Raw genomic sequence first — 27,095 nt, forward strand, 5'->3', positions numbered from 1 at the left:
ATAATGTTTCTAGGCGTCAGCCTATCTAACCTCCTGTCTGGAACAAGCAACCAGATCCACATGTGTAAAATTCAAATTAACAAATTCATTGCAATTCCACCAATAATACAGGGATCTCTCCAGATTGCTTACCTTCTCATGGAAATAGATAGATAAGGTTCCATGGAGTTTGGGGAGCAGGAGGGGTCAGTTCTTGGTCTCTTGCAGCTGCACAGCAACTCAAGGCTAATTCCCTGCTTGATTCCCTCCTCCTTGCCTTGCTGGCAGTTTTCCAACATCTCCTGAACATGGGGGACAACCGGTTGATTTTCCTGGCATGAACAGAGAGGTTGCGGTGACTCTGGGAAGACACCAAACCATATATAAAGTGGAATCCAATAACTGGTCTTAATGTTTTACACTGCTAAATTAAGTTTCTATAATGGATTTGGGGCCTCGAGCCAAAAACTGGAGGAAAATGTAAACAAACAATTGTATGGACATCTGCTATCTCTCATGTACCTAACTTGTTTCCAAATCTTTCCGAAGAGAATCCTGATTTATATGCCGAGAACTCCATCTGCCTTATTATAAAGCTATGCTTTTGACATCTCACCCCCTGTGCACAAATGCTTAGATGAGTGAAAGTTGTGTCTTTTACTCTTCAGTAGTAGATCTTATGCTGAACCTTAGTACCAAGCTAGAAATGGGTGTTTCTTCCTCTCTTCCCTTTCTTTTATGTAGGAAGATGTCATGGAAGCTGCTATTAACCAGACAGTCCTACCCATAGTGTACATCCTTGGAGAATGCTATATTATTTGACCATTAAATTTACTTTCTTTTTATCTTCCGAACTGTATTAATTATACCCCTGTTCTCACGATAATCTTGTGAAGTAGCTTAAGAGTCAGCAATTTGCTCAAGGTCATTCCTTGGAACAAATGGGGGTTTCATCTTGGGTTGGCTCAATCCTTAGAGTATCTGTTGTCTGCTGGTTTTCCCATTAATCTGTGCTGAGCGTTTCAACTTTACCATGCCTTGGTAAGGCCACACTTTGAATACTGCATTCGTTTTGGTTGCCACAATGTAAAAAAGATGTTGAGACTCTAGAAAAGAATGCAGAGAAGAGCAACAAAAGATGATTAGGGGACTGGAGGCTAAAACATATGAAGAATGGTTGCAGGAACTGGGTATGTCTAGTTTAATGAAAAGAAGGACTAGGGGAGACATGATAGCACTGTTCCAATATCTCAGGGGCTGCCACAAAGAAGAGGGAGTCAAGCTATTCTCCAAAGCACCTGAGGGCAGGACAAGAAGCAATGGGTGGAAACTAATCAAGGAGAGAAGCAACTTAGAACTAAGGAGAAATTTCCTGACAGTTAGAACAATTAATCAGTGGAACAACTTGCCTCCAGAAGTTGTGGATGCTCCAACACTGGAAGTTTTTAAGAAGAGATTGGATAATCATTTGTCTGAAGTGGTGTAGAGTTTCCTGCCTAAGCAGGGAGTTGGACTAGAAGACCTCCAAGGTCCCTTCCAACTATTCTATTCTATTCTATTCTATTCTATTCTATTCTATTCTATTCTATTCTATTCTATTCTACTCTACTCTACTCTACTCTACTCTACTCTACTCTACTCTACTACACTACACTACACTACACTACACTACACTACACTACACTACACTACACTACACTACACTACATTACATTCTAACTCTTCCACTCAAGCAACCTCACCAATGGAGGCAATAGCTATTTCTCAAATGCTTCTACTTTGGGGGAAAAGGAAGTGGGGAGTATCATAGCAATGCATCATTGGAGCTGCGCATCATTAAAACTGTGTAATTAAGACCATCATCTCTATTGCTAGGAAGAAAGCATATGTATATGATTATATGTATAATAGGTAGTTCATAGAAAAGTACTTACATTTTAGGTGACTTCTTTTTTCCAGGCATTTTCTGGGGGGGAAACAACACATGCATGATGGATCAATATTCTTTTTGATATTTCTCTTGTTTACTGTCTTTTACCCTATAGGCAAATGCCCAAGATTCCTATTAGCTGTGCCAGATTGAATGATATTGTGATATACTGAATGATATTGTGATATATATCTGTGATACATGTCACAGATTTTTAAAAATAAAGGAAAAAGTGGATTGCAAGGAGAGGAGTGCAGAAATGAGAACAGGGCCAGTGTTGGCAAGGGAAATTCTAGCCAGAATGCCAAAGAGGTGCCAACAGAGCATCAAAACAACACAAATGTTCCAGGGATTTCAATCTCTGCTTCAGCTGTCCTTTCCTCCCTTCTGCTCTTTCAGAGGGCAGGAGGGTAGATTTCATTTGCAGCTTCAGTACCCCAACTTCATGGCAGAGGCAAGATGGCCAATTTGTTGACTCATCTCCATGTTGTTGCCAAGGCAATCCATATGGGCCTTATGCCCATGTTCCTGTTGCAAATCCTGTTCATAAGCTAATGAAGGAGATAATGAATGAGCTTATGAGAAGGGAAATTGAGCTCTTCACACCTGGTAAACAGCCCACCCCAAAACAGATGCCTAATGTAAATTAATGGAGCGTCTTTGGTTTTTAATTGTACTAAAGTAATATTCACCCCAAATAACCTTTAAAAAGTCTAACATTTCCAGGAAAGAAAACAAGGCCTGGTACACTTCACTTCTTGTGTTTCTTTCTCTTTTTGGTATGTCCTTTTCTGTTTAAAACCTTTATCAAGATGATAAATTGTTTTAAAATCTCTCAATTCCTGGAAGCATTGCAAGAAATGTGTCGTGCCTAGTTAACCCTGACCTAACCATGGCTCCAGATACTCAAACAGCTTCATATACAGCCATGACATTAAAATTCTGAAAAATAAAGCATTAGAGGCTCTTGTTTGAGCCTGGTACTTGCCTGTTCCGGAATCCCTAGAACATTATCAGCTACCTTTTAGAGAAGAAAGTAATGAGATACAGAAAAGAATACAGAATAACGGAGTTGGAAGGCATCTTGGCAGTCTTTAGTCCAACCCCCTAAGCAGGAGATCTTATACCATTTCAGACAAATGGCTGTCTAATCTCTTCTTTAAAACTTTGAGTGATGGAGCATCCACAGCTTCTGAAGCCATCCTTTCCACTGATTAATTGTTCTCACTATTAGGAAATTTCTCCTTAGTTCTAGACTGATTCTCTCTTTGATTAGTTTCCACCCATTGCTTCTTGTCCTGCCTTCTGGTGCTTTGGAGAATAGCTTGACTCCCTCTTCTTTTGTGACAGCACTTAGATATTGGCAGATTGCTATCATGTCAACTCTAGCTTTTCTCTTAGCTAGACTAGACATATTCATTTCAGTTCTTTGATCAGATGCTGGATGGGATCACCATTTGCCTTTGCTAGCACCAGGAGAGCCAGATATGGGGGCATGAAGGGACAGTTTGAGAAAGAATGTGGAGCTAATCTTGAGAATAGGGAAGGGATGAACAATTAAATCTCCCTCTTCCCCTCTCCTCTCTGTTTGAGAAAGCCTTCAGAAAGAGGAGAATGTGAGAAAGAAACTCAAAATTACTCTGCCTTGATTTTGTTTAGTATAAAACAGGGCAGAGAGAAACTTGGACAGACTTTTAAAATTCTGTTATTTTTTTTCATTCTGTCTGGAATCCATACCATGCCTGTTTCTTGACTTGTCCTTCCCTTAAAGGCTGACACAGATATTTCTCTTCATTGTTATTTTGGCCTGGGCCCAAGCAAGTGAGGAAGTACCAGCATGAGGGGATCTGTCAGGAGTTGACAGATGCTGTATCACCACCTTCTATAGAAATCGTGGGCTTTTGGGTAGAAAGGGGGGTGGGGTTGCCCTCCATTGGCCATTGAGTTCTAAAAGCCATTTGGAATAAAATGGATTATTGAGAAACAAAGAGAAATGAAATTTGACAGAGATCTCTTATTTTTAAGCCAATAAAGACAGCAGTCCCAAGCTCATCGAAGGGATCACAAACATGAACAAAATGAAGGCAAGACCCATAGACTATGTGAAAGAGAGAGGAGTGGGGGAAGGAGAGAGAGAGAAAAAAAACCCCAAACTTTACATCTGGTCTAAAAATACCTCCACCCAACTTTCCATTATGTTTCAAAAGCTGGAAAGCATGCATATAGGCATTTCAAGCAAAAATAAGTAGAGGCCTCTGAAATTTTCTCTCCCTGATTTGTCCTCAAAATAACCACAGGCAAATATTCAGGATAAAATTCATTATGTAGAGTCATTAATTATTCCTTTTGCTTCATCTCCTTTTTCTTCTGCATAATTATGGTTCATCCTTTTCTTGGGTGGATTAATTATGGAAACAAACGGCAGCTGGGGATTCAGTGACCCTCAGTGTATGATATCTTTTCTGCCTGGGATGTTTTTATAAAGATGTCCGTTGGATTTATGATAGCCTAAAAATAACATTACAGGGAGACTGGTGTGAGGTAAAGCAAGACAGGCATTGAGGATCTGCTAAGGCAGTGGCACCTCCTAGCTTTCTTTCTTTCTTTTCTGTCTTGTTATTGTCACCTGTTTATTCCTCTGACCTGTCCCTAAAGTCCAGCTAAAGTCTGTCCCTAAAGTCCAGAATATTAATGCTGATATAAAAGAGAATGGAGTCAGGGAGGACCCCTGAGAGAACTTCCTCAATGGCGTTTTAAAATCTGTCTCCAGCCCTCATTGAACAAAAGCTGTTTTACTGCAATACATCCCCACCAACATTTCCAGGAACCTAACCTGCACAACCAAAAGTATACATGACATTTAGGTCCCATATATGGGAACAACCTTTGCTGCCACAAAGAAGAGGGGGTCAACTTATTCTCCAAAGCACTTGGAGGCAAGACAAGAAACAATTGATGGAAACTAATTGAGGGAAGCAACTTGGAACTAAGGAGGAATTTCTTAAAAGTGAGAACAATGAACCAGTGGAACAGTTTGCCTTCAGAAGTTGTGGGTGCTCCATCACTGGAAACTTTTAAAAAGAGACTAGACAGTCATTTGTCTGGAATGGTATAGGTCTCCTGCTTGAGCAGGGGGTTGGACTGGAAGACCTCTGAGATCCCTTCCAACTATTCCATTCTATTCTATTCTATTCTATTCCATTCCATTCCATTCCATTCTATCCCATCCCATCCCATCCCATCCCATCCCATCCCATCCCATCCCATCCCATCCCATTCCATTCCATTCCATTCCATTCTATTCTATTCTATTCTATTCTATTCTATTCTATTCTATTCTATTCTATTCTATTCCATCCCATCCCATCCCATCCCATCCCATCGCATCGCATCCCATTCCATTCCATTCCATTCCATTCCATTCTATCCCATCCCATCCCATCCCATCGCATCCCATTCCATTCCATTCCATTCCATTCCATTCCATTCCATTCTATTCTATTCTATTCTATTCTATTCTATTCTATTCTAACTCTTCCACTCAAGCAACCTCACCAATGGAGGCAATAGCTATTTCTCAAATTCTTCGACTTTGAGGGAAAAGGAAGTGGGGAGTATCATAGCAATGCATCATTGGAGCTGCGCATCATTAAAACTGTGTAATTAAGTTTATATATAAATACCAACATTCCTATTTTGCCTCCTTATATTTGGATGCTTGTCCTCCTGAACTCAGTTGAATTTACTTCCACTTAACCAGGCATAACACTGGGCTGTCAGTTGCAGAGTGGTAGGGAATGGCTTTGAATAATGAGAGCTACTGTTGTGTTTAATTTCAAGCTCCACATAAGCCATGATGAGTTAGATCAAACATGCTACTATTTCTGGATGGAGGACAGGGGCTGATCTCTATTGAGTCCTCTTATTACACATAAAAAAGACTTTTTAAAAATAATTTGTCTAACATTACTTGTGGTCTTCCCACATCTCTAGTCTCAGATCCTGATAAATGCCCAGCCTCCTTTCTTGCTGGAGTCACTCAAGATAGTGGAAAATGAATAAGAAATCAACAAGAGCATTGAGGAGGAAAACCCATAATATAGTTTGCAAAGAGAAAAAAAATGCAGAAATGGATGCACCTGTCAAACTATCAGATAGAGGGAAGAATTATGGAATCAAAATATGCCTGATCCTGTTTGAGGAGCTGCCAATATTGTATACTGAGTCTGTTGAAAGTTATTGTCTTGCAATGAATGGGCCTATTTTCTTCTGACAGAATGGGGAGTATTTCCCTCCATAAATTTGCCCTGGGGAAGGAGCAGTGAACTATTTCTAAGAAGAAGAAAGGTTTCAGGGTTCAAAACCTACACAGAACATCTCTATTCTGTCCATGGAATTATGTTCCTCTCTATTAACTCTATTGTTGGTAGGGTGGGGGCCATTCAATGCTAAAAACCTGCTGGAAATGCAATGTATGCCTTCAGCATTGGTGTAGCTACAGTATTTTTTATGACATTCGTTTTTGTTTTTTAATTACAATTAACTTTTGTAAAGCAGTTTCAACTCTGGAGTGTTTCTTGGGGCCATGCTAAATGCAATATATCTATCTATCATCTATCTAACATCTATCTATTTACAGTATCTATCTATCTATCTATCTATCCATCCATCCATCCATCCATCCATCCATCCATCCATCTATCTATCATCTATTTATCTACTATCTTCTATCTATCTATCTTCTATCTATCTATCATATACTGTATCTATCTATCATATCTATCATCTATCTTGTATGTATGTATGTATGTATGTATGTATGTATGTATGTATGTATGTATCTATCTATCTATCTATCTATCTATCTATCTATCTATCTATCTATCTATCTATCTATCTTCTATATATCTAACATTTAGGGTAAGAAAGGTATGAATTAGGTCACATTAAGACCATGGTGGAAATATTTGGGCTTCAGGTTGATTTTTGACTCTTTGCCCATTGTGACTGCATTCCAAAACTGGATCCTCTTGCCTCACATACCTACTATTTCAATGGAAGGAAAGTTTCCACATTCAAATGATGAAATGCAAGATGTCCTGTAGGCTGGTCAATGTAATAACTCTATCATTTTGCGGATGAAGAAGGATGGTTGAGTTTTAGAGAAAGTAACCCAGCATATATTGGAACATGGTTAAGGTACTTGTATATTGTTCTTTTGATTGAGTAATATTATATGTGAAGTTGGCCACATGATGTCCTCCATGGGGTTTGGACTTCAGCTTCAATCAACCCCAACCAGCATTATTAATGAGGAGAATTTGAGGAAACTGTAGCCTAAACCATCTAGAGAACTTTGGGTTGTTTTTATAAAGCAGGGGAAATTAAAATTCTCATAGGAAGCAATGGAAGCATCTATTAAGGTTACTTCTTTCCATCCAAGATCTGCACAGAGAGGTATTCAACAGGTTCTGGAGAACTGGTAGCAGAAATTTTGAGTTTGGAGAACTGGCAAATACTAGCTCTGACTGGCCCCACCCCCATCTATTCTCTGCCTCCTGAGTCCCAGCTGATTGGCTGGGTCTTCTTTTGTTGCCCTGCACAGGAGAATGGAGCTGGAAAGCAGGTTAGTGGGGTGGGAAGGGAATGGGATTTTGCAGTAACTTTCCCCCAGTAGTAGGGAGGGAATGGAGATTTTACAATATCCTTTCCCTGCCATGCCCACCAAGCCATGCCACACCCACCAAGCCATGCCACACCCACCAAGCCATGCCACACCCACCAAGCCATGCCACACCCACCAAGCCATGCCCATAGAACCTGTAGTAAAAAAAAATGTTGAATCCCACCAATGAACAGATCATGATCCCATGATAGTATTAGAATAAAATCTGACTAATTTCAGGGGAAGTAGTTAAAGTTATTGCAATCAAAGTGCTGATTGCTGAACTTTGAAACGACTGGCCTTTAATCAAGTGGCTGCATGAATTAATTGCTATGAAAAGTATCAAGGAGTTTCTTGGGGCCTTGCTGGGTATATATTCTTCCCTTGAAAGGTATAGTTTGTTTATCTGCTAACTTATATAGATGAATTATCGGTAGCGCTGATAATCACTTCGACTTAATTTAATAGCTCTCTTTTCTTTTAAAAAAGAAACCATCAAAGGAACATCTGCACTTTACATATTCAAACCAGGAAGATTGCTGAAAAATATTATCCTGAAATAATCCTTTAAATCTGTTTGAAATCCCATGTAATTTCTTTTTAGGTTTTTCACTTATTCTCAATCACATGCTTTGCTAGCCTAAAGAATGTGCCCCTAACCAATTATTCTTTTGCATGTGTACATTGGGTTTCATCATGATTTCTGTACAGTGGTTTAATTAGAATGCAAAGCCAACAAGAAAAGGTGTAGGGACCATTCAGGCAAAGCAATTACTTTTGGATCCAACAGACGAGCAATTTCATAGAAGATGATCTGACCTCTCTAAGTCATTTTGCTTGTGAAGTGCATCCTTAATGCTGCATAATTGAAATGACATCTCATCGCCGCAGGATATTTTCAAGACTGAGAGTCTGTACGTAAGAATCAAAGCTGAAGGCAGGGGATTTGATAGATTTTTGTTTTGTATTGTTTTTTTTTTAAGCCAAAACTCTTTATTCTGGGATTTCTAAAATGAGGTGCAAGCATTTTTTTTATTTAGCAACTATCTGCATGCCATTTTCATGATAGAGTTCCATAGATTGGAATGCAACCCTGGTTGGAACAAGATGATCATTGAGTTGCATTTGCAGCTCAAGTTCACAACATGGTTTTGGTTGTCATGGAGGTGAAGGAATCATATTGTCATGCCCCTGTCGGAATCTGATTCGGAGGAGGAAGCTGAACAACTGACAGGGAGTGGGAGTGTGGCTCCATTGGTTGTGGAAGAAACTGGGGAAGGGCAAAGTCCGGCTGGGCAGAGCAGGGAAGAGGTAGAACAAGGGAGAGGAAATTCAGAGGAAGACCCAGGCCCACCCCCTCTTCATTCTAGGGCACGCAGGGAGGAACAGAAAAGAGAGCAACGTGGGTTGCATGGCTTACAGGGGAGGAAAGAGCCCTGATTCCCTTCATAAGCTGCAGGTGGGGACACAGTGTATATAAAAAAAGACAAGTTGCATGCAGCAGGCTGTTGAGAGCAAACGTGACTTTATCTTGTATCATTGTGGTTTATCTGTGTTCCTGGCATCTTCCCAACTGTGTGAGTTTTGCCATGCTTTCAAGTCTGAAATTCCTGCTCCTGCCCTGCCAAACTAATTACTTCAGTTTGATTTGTTTGGATTTTAAGTTACAGTTTGTGTGTATCTTGTTTTGGACTGAATTTTCTACAGTCAAAGGCTGTTCCTGGGAGAGTTTTTCTTCAGCTGAAGGTAACTTGGACATTGGGGGCAAAGTTGGAGATAATAAAGGGACTCTAAGTGCTTATCTGACTGTGTTGCCTTTATGCCATGCCCCGGATCATCAAACATATCTTGTAACTGCTCCTGGCACCCACATTCCCACATCTTGGTGGGAAAAGATCTCATGCATAGGTGCCATTTAGAGCCTTTCTCAAATTGGGAAAAGTCTGGACTGGTTTCTGGAACAATTCATCCATCCCATACTCACTGCCCCAGTGGTGCAGAGGTTAGAAAGCAGTACAGCAGACTAACTCTGCCCACTGCCAGGAGTTCAATCCTGATGAGGCTCAAGGTTGACTCAGTCTTCCATCCTTCCAAGGTCAGTAAAAATGAGGACCCAGATTGTGCTAACATTATAAAACACTCAAAGAGCTCTATAAAGAGATATGGAATGGTACAGGTAGTCCTCATTTTACAACAGTTCGTTTAGTGACTGTTCAAAATTACAACAGCACTGAAAAAAGTAATTTATGACCATTTTTCACAGTTATGACCTTTGCAGCATCCCCATGATCATGTGATCAAAATTCAGATGCTTGGCAACTTGGCTCATATTTACGACCATTGCTGTGTCTCAAGATCATACAATTCCATTTTGCGACCTTTGGACAAGCAAAATCAATGGGGAAGGCAGATTCACTTAACAACCGTGTCACTAATGTAACAACTGCAGTGATATATTTAACAACTGTGGTGAGAGAAGTTGTAAATTGGGGCAAAACTCATTTAAGAACCATCTTGCTTAACAACAACAAAAATCGGGCTCAATTGTGGGTTGTAAGTGGAGGACTACCTGTGCCATGAATTTAAAGATGAATTCTCGGTTTCTAATTTTTTTACGTGGCCGAGCAGGAGAGTGTAAATCAGGGCTGTCAAACTCGCAGCCCACGGCCCGGATGTGTCACATGCTGGCCCCACCCCAGGGGTGAAATTCTATTTTTTTCCCCTTACCGGCTCTATGGGCGTGGCTTGGAAAAAATGGTAATAGCAACCAGGGGTGATTTTTTTTACCGATTCAAATCATCCCTACCACCTCTCCCAAGGTGGGCCGAGGCAGCTGAATTTCACCCCTACCCCACCTGGTTTAGCAAAGGGGGGGGGGAAGTCCTGATACGTCACGTGACGCCGCAGTGACACCAATGAGTTTGACACCCCCGATCTAAAGGATTATCTGATTTGCAATGTTTCTTTGCTTGAGGAGAAATGAGCCCTTCTTTCCTGAGCTCTGTCATTCACCACCTGGCCTGACATTTAAAAGTATTATTTGATTTAAAGGCTGAGTGCACCAGAGGTGGTATTCAGCAGGTTCTGACCACTTCTGGAGAACCGGTAGCAGAAATTTTGAGTAGTTCGGAGAACCAGCAAATACCACCTCTGACTGGCCCCACCCTCATCTATTCTCTGCCTCCTGAGTCCCAGCTGATCGGCTGGGTCTTCTTTTGTTGCCCTGCACACAGATGGAAAGCTGGAAAGCAGGTCAGTGGGGTGGAGAGGGAATGGGGATTTTGCAGTAACCTTCCCCCAGGAGTGGGGTGGGAATGGAGATTTTACAGTATCCTTCCCTTGCCATGCCCACCAAGCCACGCCCACAGAACCAGTAGTAAAACTTTTTGAATCCCGCCACTGGAGTGCACCATTGGCCAGAATGGGTTCTGGCATGATGTCATCTGCCCTAAAGCAAATCTTGACATTGGGCTGGTATCCTTTCTGATTATAACAGAATAACAAAGTTGGGAAGGATCTTGGAGGTCTTCTAGTCCAACCCCCTGTACCCTTTCAGACAAATGACCGTCGAATCTCTTCTTAGAAATCTCCAGCGACGGAGCGCCCATCGCTTCTGAAAAGCAAGCTGTCCCCCTGATTAATTGTCCTGTCGGGAAATGTCTCCTTATTTCTAGGTTAGCTCTCTCCTTGATTGGTTTCCCATCCGTTGCTTAAAGCCTCTGTTCTTTCTCTCCCCTTTCTGCAGTATGGCATTAAGAAGAAGGAGGAAAGAGAAGCAGAGGCCCAAGCTGCCCTGGAAGCAAATGCAGAAGGCAGCCTGACGCGCCCCAAGAAAGCCATCCCGCCGGGCTGTGGGGACGAGGACGAGGAGGAAGAGGAAAGCATCCTAGATACCGTTATTAAATACCTGCCAGGTCCACTCCAGGATATGTTTAAGAAGTAAACTGCGACAGACTGCCAGCCTGTCCATGGACAGTAAAGCAATGGATTTCTCATTGACCAATGGGGAATTTAGACTTAACCACCACCTCTCACGCCCCTTCCCTTCCCATGCTCTGCTCCAATCCCAGCCATTCCCTTGAGCCCCTCCCTCCCTTTCATTCCTGATTTTGTACACCCTCACTTCTAGACGATGCCTCCAAAGGGATGGAAAAGATTAATGAGCTGCAGTCTACACAACTGTTTATTCCTCTTATTATTATTCTAAAGCCATAGTTTTACATGTGTTTTTAAACAAAAGGACAGGTGTTTCCTTATACAGAGAAAGGGAGGGGGCCATCTTTGGTTTGCCTCTTCCGGAAAGAAGAACGCTTCAGCCAAAGCGAGCTACAAGTAGCTTCTCCCTGCCCAGGAAAAGTCTAACAAGGAATTAGGCTGTCCCCCATCACAGCATAGGAGAAAGAAAGAGAGAGAAGAGAGAGAGAGAGGAGAGAGGAAAGAGGAGAGAGAGAGAAGAGAGAGAGAGAGAGAGTGCAGAGTGAAGGTAGACGTTTTTTAGTCTTGACAGTCTCTGAAAAAAAAATATCCCTGTTTCAGTGCAAGTAGTCCTCGTTTAGTGACCGTTGACAATTATAAAGGCGGCAAAAAAGTAGCTTTGCGATCAATCCTTGCATTTACGATCTTTGCAAGTTTGTAAAGCAAAAGAAAGCTGAAGGGAGATTGTAAGCACAGTTGCGAGTTCACTTAATGATCGCTTTGCTTAACCACAGAATTGCCCGTCCCAACTGCAGTTGCTAATGAGGACTAGCTGTCATTGGTATGATGCCATCAAAACGTTTGTCTGTGTATGTTCCTTTCCCTTCCTTTTCTTTTCTTATTCTCCTGCCACCTCGTGATTTTGTTTAGCCCTCATCACACACCTTAAGACATAAGAAACATATCCTTTTTTTTGTTGTTTTACTCTGTCACTTCCTCTTACACATATTATATTTTGATTCCTGACTGTCTGGGATCATTCATGTGATTTCTCAGTGATGCATTTTTCCCAGTCTCCATTTAATCCCCCCCTCCTCCTCTTGTCACTGGGGTCCAAAACTATTGATCATTGTCCCAGTTGATTTTTATCTTTTCTAATCACTTTAGGAGGTTAAGCTCAAAAAGCTTGAAGTAGAAGGAGAAGCTGGAACCAGATGGGAAGGGGAGAGAGAAGGCAAAACAATAGAGCATCTGGCAAGGGGGTGGTTGTAACTTCAACAAGAAAAATTGAATATTCTCCAAAATACAACTCCAAGAGAAATATTCATCTCCATCAAATAACCTTTTTAATCACAACATGGGTGACTATTCAGCTCTCTCTTTATCTTCTATATGAGAGAAATTAGTAGCTTATACACTAGTACTAAAGCATACACATTTTGTAGAAGAGAGTAGTCAGAAATACATTTTACTCCAAGTGCACATGGGTTAGAGAGGCCCACCTGTGCTTTTTCAATAAGGATCAAAGCGCTCAAAGTCATTTTGGCCGCTCACTATTAGTGTGAGAATAGTGTGACAAAGACTTAATAGAAATCAATGCATTTTAAATCTAAATGCTGTTTTCACATCCTACAGCTTGTTTACCCCTTCTAGCATAACCCTAGGAGGTGGGGGCATGAAGAGCCAGGTTCAACTCTGAAAGTGAGCAACGTCCCCAGTAAGGGATCCAACCAGTCAGTGTGAGGGAAGTAGCATTGGGCTGACCGCACTTCAAGCCCTGTACCTGGTCCTGGGTTGTGACATCAGACACACATCTAGTGGGAGGCCCCTTTTGTCATTTTGATGAAAACAGGAGTTGTGGCCACCCCATGCTAAAAGGACAGTTACATATTCCCAGGGGAAATGAATTCATCTGGTTTAAGATGTCATAGACAGGTGGTGTGTCTGAGTTTCTGCAGGTTCCAATATATATTTTGATATCAAATACAAAAACACCACAAAGCTAGGGTTAACAGATATCTGAACAGATGGAAGGAGAACGCTAACAAGTCGAAAGGAGGACAAATGGGAGGAAAGGAGGACAGATTAAAATTTATTTTCTTGACATCAACAAAAACCACTGCAAAAAAAAGGACTTTCCCTTATGTGTATATAAAATCATCTTTCCCAGCATCAGAAATACCCTTTCTTCCAATCCAACCAGAAATGGGCTACAGCCCATTAGGAGACAAAAAATATTCAGCAATAACTGATTAAAGTCTTGTCAATTCCAGGCAGCAGCAGTAGCCCAGGAGGCATTTAATTAACCAAGGTCATAAAACTGTGCTTGTTAACTTGTTAGCATTTATTAGAGAAACTGTTCTTGGAAGAACAGGTAGTGATGCTCAAATACTTTGGCCATCTAATGAGAAGGGAGGACTCATTGGAAAGGACCCAGATGTTGAGAAAGATAAGGTAACAGCAGAGAATGAGATGGTTAGATAGGGTCATTGACGCAGTGAATATGAATTTGGGCAAATTCGGGAGACACTGGAGGACAGAGGGCCTGGCATGCTATGGTCCATGAGGTCAAGAAAAGTCAAATAAAGCAACAATAAAGCTGCAGAGAAAGCCTGTTAGATACTCAAAAAGTCTGACAATATTTGATTTTAAGACTATCCCTGTTGGATGGAGGACATTGAACATAGACAAAAAGGAATTCATATTGTTCTTTTGTTGGACAGCTGGTAATTCTGTGCCAGTTAACAGGCAGATAGAGTTATCCTGTTAAATTTCTCTCTCTCTTTTTTTTTTACAACAGTCAATCAGGGTGTTAGCTATTAAAGTGAGTTATGAGAGGCATAGGTCCTTAGAGGTTTTAAAAGCTTCTTCGCTGAAGTTTGAACTAATCCTAAAAAAAATTCACAATTTAAAGCCTGGGATCAATTTGTAGGCCAATATTCCATGTCACTAATCACAGAGAAGCAAACATATTCCAGATAAATACATACTATTATTGTACATGGACAACACATAAACTTCCATCCAAAGAGAAGCAAAGGGACTAAATGACAACAGTGGTTCATACTGATTCAGAGAGTCCAATTTGCATTGGCTTTTGTCAGTTATCTGCTACGTACTTAGTTTGCCCATAATAATAAAAAACCTTGTTTTGTGTCTGATAGCCACTTACTGAAACTAAGCAGACTAAAGCTTGGTTCAAAATCAGGGAATGGCTATAGTTTAGTAGCTCAGCAATATTATATGTATTTTTTATTTTATTTTTTTACAATCCCAAATTCAGTTCCTGACCTTTCAATTAAGAACATCTGTCTAAACTGTTTGGTGCTATCTCATGATCCTCTAGATGTTTGTAGCCCAGATTTGGCAAAACTGCAAAAGATTGCTGTACATTGCTTCTGTTCTCTAGTGTCCTGGCATCAAGTCAAACTGTCAGCAATCCTTCCCACAATCAGAACTGGAACTACCAATATCAGCCCTTTGAAGCTGACCTGATCAAACGAGGCTAGAGTTTGAGTACAACATTATCAACTGAAATAGACTCTTGCAATGTTTCTCAAGGTCCACAGCTTTAAGATGTGTGGACTTCAAATCCTAGTATTCACCAGCAGCATGATGGCTGGAGAATTCTGGGAATTGAAGTCCATACGTCTTAAAGAGGCTGAGCCCAAGAACCACTTAGTTATCATAACAGTGTTTTACAATCCTGACTATGGTTTTTCCTTTCCTCCCTCTTATATTCCAGGAATAGGGGAGGACTCAGCCTAATCCTTTCCCTGTTTTTGCAGTGGTTGTTGTAATCATCTCTAAGTAGTTTCCTCAAGGTTTTCTTGCTGTGTCCCTATACCTAGCCTACACCCAGTGGAAAAAGACAGTTAAGTTCACTTTAGAATGGGAATCAGAGCAGGGCCCATGATCTGCAGCATCATGTGATTGTGTCACTTTTTATACGACAATATAGCCTATATAGGGAAGGCAGATGTGGGAAATGATTATAATGTAGAAGAAAGGAATTGTACATTTTAAAAAAAACTCTTTTCATATATGTTTCTTTTTAACCAAAAAGAAAACAAAAGTCAACATGTCTGGGAATTTCTTGGTGTCCCAAAGTGAAATATTTTGTCTGGGAGAGCATTCAAATAATTTCCTGCCCCCTGTTAGCCAAAGTAACATTATGAGGACCCAGATAGTTGGGGGCAATATGCTGTCCCTATAAACCACTTAGAGAGGGCTGTAAAACACTGTGAAGCACTATATAAGTCTAAGTGCTATTGCTACATTGCATAATGGGCTACGTATGGCAATAAACTTAGTGAACAATACAGCTTATTAATGGGTTTTAAAGAAAGCACGGATGCTCAAAACATCTTTTTAGTCTTCCTGATCTCTGTAATAAAGCTTAAACTGGGGAATAGTCCCAACATGTTTTGTCAGGAAATAATATGCTTAAGTGGTGAGCGGTGAAGCCATATTGAAACTGTTGTTTTAAATTATAAAAATGTTTATTATTGAGATTACAAGGGTGAACACAGCATTCCCACATGGGGAAGGGAAAGAGATCATTGTGCTGTTTTTTTTTTTAATGTGCCATCTTGGCAACCCCTATTGTGAAAAGCAAAGTCAGTTTCCAAGACAGGAATCCTTTGAGCAGAATTCCCTTGACCCCAGTTTTTCCAAATCCTTCATATGTGTTGACATTACAGCTCATGGAATTCTGAACTAAGAATTAGTTGTTGTAGTCCCACTTAGTTGTAGTTCTATCACTACATTGGGATTGTACCAAGTTAGGCAAAGAAAAATGGGAGTTTTAAAACTTGTTTGTGTTCTGTTCAAAGTCTGACTTTGTGCACATGGTTCATTTTTGATTTCTTGTTAATTATTTGATTTCCATTTCTAACAAAAACAGTATTTTCCTCATGTGCCAGTGACTCGGTTGGGGAAATACATTTTCCATTTAGATATTTCCTCAGTCACTCACTAAAGAGGTTTTCTAACTTTTTCGAGCTGTGTTGCTTAAACAAAAAACTGTTAGTTATTTAGAAAAAAAAAAACAACTAGAAATCCTGATCAGGAAACAAAGCTCTGGTGATGGAAAATTGGTTGCATTCAGTGTTTTTATTTTATTTTGCCTTTAGCCTTAGAAACTGTTACATTCTCATAGAACTCCAGACCACAGTTTGAAAAAACCCGACGTATAACATTTTCCATTACAAGTTTTAAAAGGTAGTTTATAGAAACCATTACAAAACAAAACAAAACATTTTTTTAAAAAAGTGCAGTGTTATTGACAGGAATGCAAGTAGATACAATGCAGCTACCATGATAGAGAATAACATTCTAGGTCTATGAATCCTAAGGTCAAGAACGATACATTCCTTACCAGCTTTTCAAAGCAATTGGGACCCATATAATTTTTATTCCTACAGAGTACTTCTTCAAAAGGTCCTTTGAAACAATCCAACTCTTTGGGCCCAGCAACCTCATTCCATCAGATGGAACGGCCCAATAGATGCCTTCATGACAATATGGTGATCTTCCCAAAATCATGCAGGCATCTCTTAATATCAATAGATTCTCAATATACCCAGATGTGGGGGGGCTTTAAAGTGACAGATGTGTTGCTTCATGTTTCTCAGTTCAGCCAGCAACTTCAGCAAAATTCAGCATCTTTGTCCTATTTTTCCAGGCTGGCATAAAGCAATTACCTAACTTTATTTCCTTCTTCTTTCTTCTCAGATTTAGTTGAAGGCTCAGGCTGCTGAAATTCTACCTTTAGTATGAATGCAAGAAAGCATCTTTTTTAATTGATTTGAGCTCCCCACGTGAATCTTAAAAAATGAAATTTTGCAAAGATGGAAAAAAAGAGTTTCTGATTAGCTTCCTGGTGTCCTGTTCTTACCCAGAACTATAGTTCTCAAGGAATTATCTTTAATTCCATTTAAATTTATGAGTAGCATGTGCCCTTATTATTATTATTATTATTTAATTATCAGGCATTCAGAAAGCCTGGGCAGACATTGATGTCTAATCTAACCCTATCCCTTTCCCTTTCACACACACACACACATCCAACTTTGCCATGTTGATGAGGATGATCTAAAGGAAAACTCAAGCCATATACCTATGACCACAATCAAATGCACTCTGAGATCCACAGATATGCCCAATCAGGGTTCTTGGCTGTGCAGATCACATTCAGCAAGATTTAATTCAGAGCTTATTAAGATGAGATTGGAAGTAGAGGAAGTAGGGCTGACTTGGAAACAGGTATTCCTGCTTCTCCTCCATGCTTAGAATTTTAAATGCCTTGACAAGCCTAAAGTTCATAGCAAATGAACCTCTGATTGCTATTCTTCAGTGCCTGGCCATTCAGCACTATCCATACAACTCTTGCGTTTTCTAAATTAAATAAAAAATATTTAAAAGAACAATTTAAACACAGCAGCAATCAGTGTGATGGGCAAAGATGATGAGTTCCGATGAGCCATCACCAAAATCTTACATGATTATCCAAACAGTATGAGATTTTACTAGTTCATGTGATTTTAGGCAGCTGGGAACAGGGCTTTGGGCCAGAAAAAGTCACCATCCTTTGTTATATTGGTGCACTGATCATGAGCCCAGGTCTTCTCCAGCTATGCTCATCTCTGTATTTGAAATTAGCCAGTCCTTGCCAGATGGTTTACATGGTGTGAAATGCAACCGTTTTTTCCTGTTTCATCCTTCATTAAAAATAAATATATTATTTCATTGTAGGTTAAAAATCAAACCTGTGATAGCCAGCTAAAATTCATATTCTGTATACTAGTTTTTGAATCTGTTTGAGTTCAGTTTGGAGCTTCTCCCTGGTAAAAAATAAAAGGAATATTAATTAAGATTCCATCTTGAGTCTAATAGGATTTAAAGCCATACATTTTTCCAATTCTTTTTTTACAAATAAAAGCATGCATGGTGGGGGGACTAAGATTGGAGGGAAAGCTCATATATTTCCCTTAAATCAGCTCTATTAAAGTAAGCTTAGGGACAAACTATAATGAAATTATAGGGTGGGATCCTTTCAGGATTGTTCTACTTCAAGCATTAAATAGATCTAGTCTCAATGTTTTTCTGTACTAGCCTATTCATCATTGGCATGTCAAATATAAGGAAATCAGAGAGGAAAAATCTTTCTTCTGATGTGCTATTTTTTTTATTTTTTTTTAGCATGCAAGGCTTTTTTTTAAAAAAAATGTTTTTCATTTTTCATCCCATTCAATCTGAACTGACAAAATATGCCCTGGACTTTGGCATATCGTGTTGCTGAATGTGTAGTTTATACCTGAAAGCAATGCCAGTTTTGAGGGGTTGTCTCCCTCAACAACGTGCCAGTAGTTGTGTGAACATAATTAAAATGGACACTTTCCACCTTGAAAAGAAAGATTTCAGCACAGTCCCTGGGTTCTCAGCTTTTAATTTGTATAAATTTTGGGATCACTTCCAGAAACGTTGACATCTAGCACACAGCCAGTGAATACACATTAAGAAGACCAAAGAGAAGTGTGATTCTTTCCTTAGATTCTGCATATCTTTTTTCTATCCCCAGAATACATAACATTTTTCAACATTTATTTTGGTTTTGAAATTCCATCATGATAAGTTCTATCTCAGGTACAAATGCTTTTCATTGATTACACCAGTTTGGACATTTCCTTCATTTCTGTGTTGTCTTCCCTACATCCCTGTTTAATGAAATATAAATAAAGCAGTGTATTAATCCCTTTGGGGGTTGGGAGAAGCCAAGGGATCAGCTAAGTTTGGCAGTGGAGCTTCATGAATTTGCATCTATCCTTAGAGAAAGCCATATAAAATCAGACTGCAATATGAAATCACAATGCTATTCTGTGTTTGAAACGAAGAAACAAACAGGAAGCAAAACTTTAGATTGTGTGCTACATCACTTTGGGAATTTCCATCTCTGTTTCCAGGACAATGTGTTAGCTTTGTTTTCATCTGCCCTAACTTTCTACCAAGAAACAGCACTCCAATGACGTTCAATGCATTCTTCCAAACAGGCTCTTAGAACATTAGAATCAACCATTAGGAATCTGTTGTTGTGATCTGAATGTAATGTCCTACTTATATCTGATCCCGTTACCTCTGTATACATTTGACTCCGTGTTAACCGCGATTCTATGTGCTCAGTCGGCAACATCTTTCAGTCAATGTCTTTTTAAACCATGCTTGTTTTCACACTCCACTCGCATAATAAACAGAGCAGAACATGTAATTAGGTGGGCATTTTCTAATAAGAGGGGGGGAAAGCTCTCCTTTTCTTCTCTCCCCCCCCTCGAATGCATGCAGCACCTTCCAAATCAACCAGAAGGTGACTTCAAGTAGAGACTTTGTGAATGTAAATTTTGTTTGTAACTTGCCTGCTACCTTTTCCTGCATGAAGTGGGTTCAAATGGTACCATGTTCTTTTCAAATGGAGTCACAGCCAATAAACAACAACAAACAAGCAAACAGTAATAATAAAAGTGATTACATACTCTTCCCCTCCCCCTGTGAAATTCCTATCATAAAATGGGACTGTGGACCTTTCTGTGCATTTCTAGGCAGCAAAATCGGGTTTGCTAACAAAATGTCACTTGACACAAAGTTGTAGCCAACTCTAGTTGGCCAATGCATAAGCCTATTTGAGATATGAAGTCTGAAGATGTTTTTTTTTTTCTTATCCATGCATTGTATTTTCACATTTATCTGAAAACTGAATAATTGGTCTTATCCAGAACCAAAGTCACTGAAAGTTATGTCCATATTTAATGCCTGCCTAAGTGTCAAATGGGTGTCTGACTGAAAGCAATACAATATGCTTAATAAGCAGTTAACTAAACTATCTAGAACTAAGGACAAATTTCCTAACAGTGAGAGCAATTGACCAATGGAATGGTCTTGTCTTCGGAAGTTGTGGGTGCTCCATCAGTGAAGGCTTTCAAAAAAGAGAGTGGACAATCATTTGTCTGAAATGATATAGGGTTTCCTGCTCTCTTCTAACTTTGTTATTCTATGTTCTAAGGCAGCGGTCGCCAACCTTTTGGACCTCAGGGACCACCAAACTCATAATTTTTGATCCAAGGGATCACTAACCAGTTCTGTGGGTATGGCCTAATTTGTGGGTGTGGCTTGGTGGTCATGTGATGGCTGGGCATGGCTTGTATGTAAATATTATAAATATTGATTATTATTTTTTATAAAAGAAAGAGCAACTTTTACCCAAAATCAGGCAAAAGGCAGGCAGGCAGATTGAGTTGCTCACAGAATCACAGATTCATTCAGAGATCTATCTATCTGCCATTGGCTAGCTCAGTCTGTCACATAAAATTTGCTTGTAAAAATTAACTCACAACACACCATGTATGTAAATATTGAATTTTTTATAAAAAAAGAGCAACTTTTACCCAAAATCAGGCAAAGCAGGTAGATTTGAGTTGCTCACAAAATCATTCAGTGATCTATCTATCTGCCATCGGCTAGCTCGGTCTCTCAAATTTGCTTGCTGTGGGTCTGCACTGAATTTGCTTGCAAGCAAACCTTCAGTCCTAAGGGAGGTTCGGTTGTGCTTAAAAGCAGAGCCAAAGATCTAAAGACTAGCTAGAAAGCAAGAAATCCAACCATTTTCTGCTTCCTAGCTAATCTAAATTTCCCGGCACAGCAGAACAGATGACGGTCAGAAAACGAAAAAAATAGCAATTTAGCAGGAAAGTTTGCCAAGTAAGGAGTGAGTGGGAGGGAAGTGCTCCTGAGGGCCATGTGGGCAGCGCAGCCTTGTGTTTCTGCGCAGCCTGGATTAATTGCTTTGGAGAGGTGCTCTGGGGTGAGATTTCTCTGCGGCCCTCCAAAATTTTCTCATGGCCCACCAGTGGGCTGCTGAAGGAATCCATGCCAATATGCAATTGAATATCATCTCAAACTGTGCACACCATTTCTGGTCCCAGTTCTGGTTCCAGTTCTAGTCTGATTTTGTGTACCAGGCTTCCTAGCTCAAGACGATTATCACCTGAACATCTGCTTAGGCAGTAGATTCAAGGCAGATCTCATATTTTAGCGCATGACTAGAAGATTTAGCAACGTCACCACTTCAAACTAAGTTGTCATTCCAGCTTTCTTTCCTCCATATTATTGTAGGGAAGAAGTAGATAATCTGTAGTCTTCAATCCAGTTGTGGTGCCCATCCTCTTTCTCTCTGCTTTTTGGATTGTGCCTTAAGAATGAAGTCTCTTACTGAAGTATGATAGGAAAAGAAATGAATTATTCTAAGCCTTTTATTACACTTAATTCCCCTTACACTACAACTCAAATTTCATTTGAAACCAGCCAAAAGCTAACTAGGAACATTGTCATTAGCATTTGTCTGGATTTTTCAAAGCAGTTCTCAGGTTAAAAAAAAATGTGTGCAAATATTGATATGTTTTGCAACAGTGCACATCAAACTGTATGCAGTCTTGGAAAAGATGATTAAAAAATACATTACATTAAGAGAAATTGCTTGCAAAAAACGTGAGTGTTGCCAAGTAGGTGTATCAGGGAAAATGCATCTGAAAATGTGTACTTCTTTTTTTTCCTTGCTGGAGAAAAAAAAATCAAAAATTGGTGCAAAATCATGACAAAATGAATGCAAGACTACACAAATGAGAAATTGAGAGAAAACACAGGCATGCCCACAATAAATATACACTATAAAGCAGTGGTGGGATTCAAATAATTTAACAACCGGTTCTCTGCCCCACTAATTTCTTCCAACAACCAGTTCACCAAACTGCTCAGAAAGCTAACAACTGGTTCTCCCAAACTGGTGCAAACTGGTTAAATCCCACCACTGCTATAAAGGCAATCTAACACTAAAACTAAACTGCAGCATAAACATTAGCTGACACAACTTGCCAACTGACAAAGGTAAAAAAAAATCCCGATTCTTGTGCCTTTAGTAATTATACACTGCACATAAAATATTCAGAGCCCTTTCTTACATGTCTAGATAGAAATGGGAGGTAGAAGTGAAAAATTGGTTTGAGCATGTCAAGGTGAAGAGGTTAGCTTTTAGAAGGCTTTTAAATTCATCAACTTGACAGATACCAGGAAGTTTTCAAAAATATATTTAAAAAAGCAAAGTGAGAGGGCACATGAAAGGAACAGGAGGTTATATAACAATCCTGTGTTTGTGTATAAATGAACGAGAGAAAGGCAACATGCAATTCTTAACCACCAGTTGACAAAATCTCCTACAACATCTCTGGTGCACAATGTTAATGGAATGTTTGCTTCAACATTCAATTTCTTTGAGCTGATAAAGATGGGACTTTATTTGACTGGTATGGAAAATTCGGGTGGAAAAAACTAAGCTCTCCAGCAGAATTCAGATTAAAAAAAAAGCTCGTAAAGCATTCCTGGCTTGCTCTCGAGTTGCCATAAGAAGTGGGGGGGAATCTGACAGAACAATTCGGTTGTTATGACCAGAAGCATATTCCATGCCTACCTTTCTCCAGATTGTGTCCCAGATTACCAGAGCCAGCCGGAGAGGCATGTCCACGAAGTGCTTCATTGGAGAATGTGATTTATGACACACCCTGGGAGGAGGGGGGAAACAGGGTCATAGGTGGGCAGTAAATTACATAGGGCAGAGCTGACCGCACTTAGGAAAAGTGCTGACATGTTGATCCTAATAAATAATTGAATTTCTTTTGAAACTTGGCTCGAGGCTCATAAATTAATTAGGGCATCTGTCAGAACCCTGACACAAGCTTTGAGATGCTCCCCTTATGTGACTCAGTGTCATAGGACTTACCTTAAGTCCCAGATCTTGAGCATCATTAAAGACATTTCTTTTTACATTTCTGGGTACAGATGTTATTTCCATTTCAAGTATCAAAAAAGCTTAGGAACAGTCTTAGTTACCTGTATCCCCTCCCTCAGACACACACAAAACCTGCAGAGCCAATTCAGTTATCTCCAGAACTGACTCTAAGGACAGATGTTGTTTTTTCCAGGCAATGGGCTGGAAATTATATGAGATCATCAAATAACTTTAGCAATATTATGTCATTCCTCAGATCAAGCTGTATCTTTGCAAAGAAACAGAAGGAAAGACCAAGCTCATTTCGTCACACTTACCTGGGCTTCTGAGTAAATGACAAAATTCTACACTCAAAATTAACTATTGGCTTTTTCCCACGAACAGTGGCTTCATTCAAACAGAAGAAGCCAGAGAGCAAATCTCTGGTTTGTTTTTTAAGGTGTTGCGTGGACATGGACATGCAAAGGTTAATCTATACATTCTATCTTCTAGTTTAAATGAAAGCTAGCTCATTAGAACTGCCTGCTTAGGCAAGTGAGATGTGTGAATAAGACTAAAGAAGAACAAGATTTAAAGTGTTAATCTTACAGCATGCCCATTTGAGGTGCTCCCTCTCCTATAACGAACCTGTCAAGGCTTTCAAGATCAAGAGAAAAAACACCTTTTGGAGATTCTTGGCTTTCAGAATATCCTTTATGGGCTTATAGAAAAGGGTTACACATAAGCTATGAAATGTCACATTTTCAGAAACTGAGCTTGATCCCCACTTTCTGCACTTAGAAGAACAGCCAAGTTGCATCTTCCCTATAAATCGACTCTAAGTCAAAGAGATAATTGAAACATAGTATTAATTAGCATTGGATAATGCACATACCTCCTAGAGACAGTTGATACAGTCAAAGTGGTACTGCCACTCCCCCTATTAAACCTGTCCCAGGAAGTCCCAGCTGTTTCCCTAATGGGAAAGAACAAACAGAGAGGTGGCTCTAGGACAACTCACCATGGCCAACTTGCTGTGGCCAGCTTACTATGGCCAACTAGCCATGGCCAACTTGCCATAGGACAACTCACCGTGGGATAAGATTTACATCACTATCAAAGAAATGGTGGAATGGAATCATTAAAGAAAGGATGCAAAAGGAGGGAAAAAATGAAATGTGTATGACAAAAATCAAAATACTTTTAAATTATTTTAAATAATTAATTTCATTGAATTATTTAATTCAATTTAATTATTTAACTCCCAGGGTGAGTTGTCCTGTGGCAATTTGTTCCATACCATTGAGAGTCTCCAGCTTGTTCCTTAAGGAGGAACACAGCTTTGTCACCTGTCTTTTCTACTTTGGCACCATCACCTGAAGGACATAAGGAAGATCTTCTCAGTGGGCTGAACCTATTGACCTTTCCTATAGACCCAAATAAAAGGAGATGGGTGGCAAAACATTTTTACAAATGAAATAAATAAAATGAGCTCATTTGCACCTGATGACCAGAAACAACAGGGAATGAAGAGATTTCAGTGTTTATGAGGTGTCAAACGATAATAAAACTTGACGATTTAATAGCAGACAAGATTCTTTTTCCCCCAAACCCATTTAAATCCTCCAATTCTTGCTTTTCAAAGCGATTTGGTATTTTCAACATCTTACCGTTTTAGCAATGCCCAACTGAAAATCCAAGCAAAAGCATCACAGAAATCCTTTAAATTCCTCATATTATTCAGAGAGGGAGCAGTTCCATAAAACCCTTTGGAAAAAAACACACATCTGCCTTTTGTGAAATATGTGCCTGGGATGTCTCAATAATCTATTATGGGATTCATAGTGTATTGTCATATAGGTATTGTCAGGTATCTCTCTCTCTCTCTCTCTCACACACACACACACACACACACACAAACACACACACGTGAGAAATCACAAGAATTGGAATTTTCCCCATCTCTAACTGAAACACTGCGGAGTTTTTAGTACAACTCAGGAACAGACAAAGCTGTGAATGTAGAACAATGCTTTCTTTTCCTCTCCTTTGTGGCACAATTTGCTACTTGCTGTGAATGACAGCTGCAGTATGTAGGCTATTTCCCGGCAGTGAAATAGATTTAAAAATGGGCACACAAGTCAGTCACTAGTTTTAAGTAAGTTGAAGAATGTTCCCATAGTAGTAAACTTTCCTTCAGTTCCAACTAACTTTCGTGTATTTTTTTAAAAAGATTTTTGCATCCTACCTTTTTTAGTTTTATAAATAACTTGGAGCAGAAAACACTATTCCTTCCGTTTTCCTATTTTCACCACAGCAACAAACAGTACTGTGAAGTGAATTCTGGGCTAAGACAGAGTGATTGATCCACAATCACCCAGCCAGCTTTCATGCCTAAGGCAAGACTACAAGTCACACTCTCATGATTTCTAGGGGTGTCAAACTCACAACTACATATTGTCATCAAGTGATGCATTGCAACTTTTTTCCCCTTCGCTAAACTGGGGGTGTCCGTGGCCAGCACATGATGCATCTGGCCCCATGGGCCATGATTTAACAGCCACTACACCAAAGGGAAGCCTTCACCAATAGTGGCAAAGATTACAGGTAGTTCTTGACTTATGACCATAATTATGATAGTAAGTCATTGCGATCTTAAGTTGAGGCACTCACTGACTAGAAGTAATTTTCTAGCTCTTTTTGCAGACATCATTAAGCAACTGCTCTGGTTGTTAAGCAAACACCATGTTGTTAACTGAAACTATTCATTTGAATAGACATTTTTTTTTTCCAGAAAGCAGCAAAAAAATGGTGGGAACCATAACAAAACATCAAAAATCCTGTGACTTCAGAACATCAAAAACTTAAGCCATGTGATATGGAGTCACATGATGCCTGTTTGGTTCTGTGCAACCATTTACAATGGTTGGGGATCCTTTATGTGCCGTGAAGCACTCATTTCATGGCTATTATAACTTCAAAAGGTCATAAAACAACAGATTGTTAAGCAAGGACCAGCAGTGCTATTTAATCCCATGTTGCTCCTGTCTGGTTTTGTGAGATTGATATTTTCAGATTGGTGACATAACATATATACTAATTAGGCACAATAAGCATGTCTCTTTTCTGATCCTGGTGTATTGGCAGGTATGAATATTTCTATCATACTGATTTTCTTCTGCAGAAAATTTCTTTAAACTGTGTGCCTTCATATTAAAAGTCCCACTTCACTAAAAGAACTCATTATACACTGAAGTGTGGGCTGGAAATGGATGGAGATCTCAGCTTAGATCTATAAGTGAAACTCTCCACTTGAGCCTGAAAGAAGTTAATAGCATTGCACATAAATAAGGCAAATTCAGGATTTTAAAATCATTCTTTGCTGAGCAAGACATTACAGGCTAATTGCTAGACTTCAACCTCATCTGAGCCAATAAACCACCATTTTTAATTGCTTCCCAGTCTCATGTCTCATATGCCTCATTTAAGACTAACATGGGATTCTCTTTTCCAGTTTAAAAATTGGAATCCAAAAGTAATATTGGTCCCACATCCATTTTGAATCAAATTTTGGGACAGGGCCTAAAATGAGATAGTTGGCAACTCTGCTTTCCCATTTTCTTTCCCTTAATCCCATTTCCTTTAATTTAGGATTGTCAAATATTGTAAAGAGCCAAGGTTGGTTGAAGAGTTGGTTGAAGCACCACAGTAAATGAAAACTCATGTTTCCAGGTACCATCTGTTGCTATGACCTTTTTTGAGCATTGGACCACATCCCCTCCTTTATCCCACTCATT

General features: G+C 39.6%; 1 protein-coding gene across 1 annotated transcript in view; it reads left to right on the forward strand.

Annotated features, from left to right (window-relative positions):
• CPLX1 (complexin 1) overlaps window positions 1-20,019 on the forward strand; it is a 170,586-nt gene extending 150,567 nt beyond the window's left edge. The window contains exon 4 of the mRNA XM_087957415.1: window positions 11,320-20,019. Coding sequence (XP_087813541.1) covers window positions 11,320-11,517 — 198 coding nt within the window. The 3' untranslated portion in view covers window positions 11,518-20,019. The remainder of the gene's footprint in view (window positions 1-11,319) is intronic.
• Window positions 20,020-27,095: the final 7,076 nt, after the last annotated feature.

Source organism: Notechis scutatus, chromosome 2 (genome assembly GCF_049901735.1).
Source record: "Notechis scutatus isolate UNSWTSFEM ecotype Mainland chromosome 2, rNotScu1.2, whole genome shotgun sequence".
NCBI classification, from domain to species: domain Eukaryota; kingdom Metazoa; phylum Chordata; class Lepidosauria; order Squamata; family Elapidae; genus Notechis; species Notechis scutatus.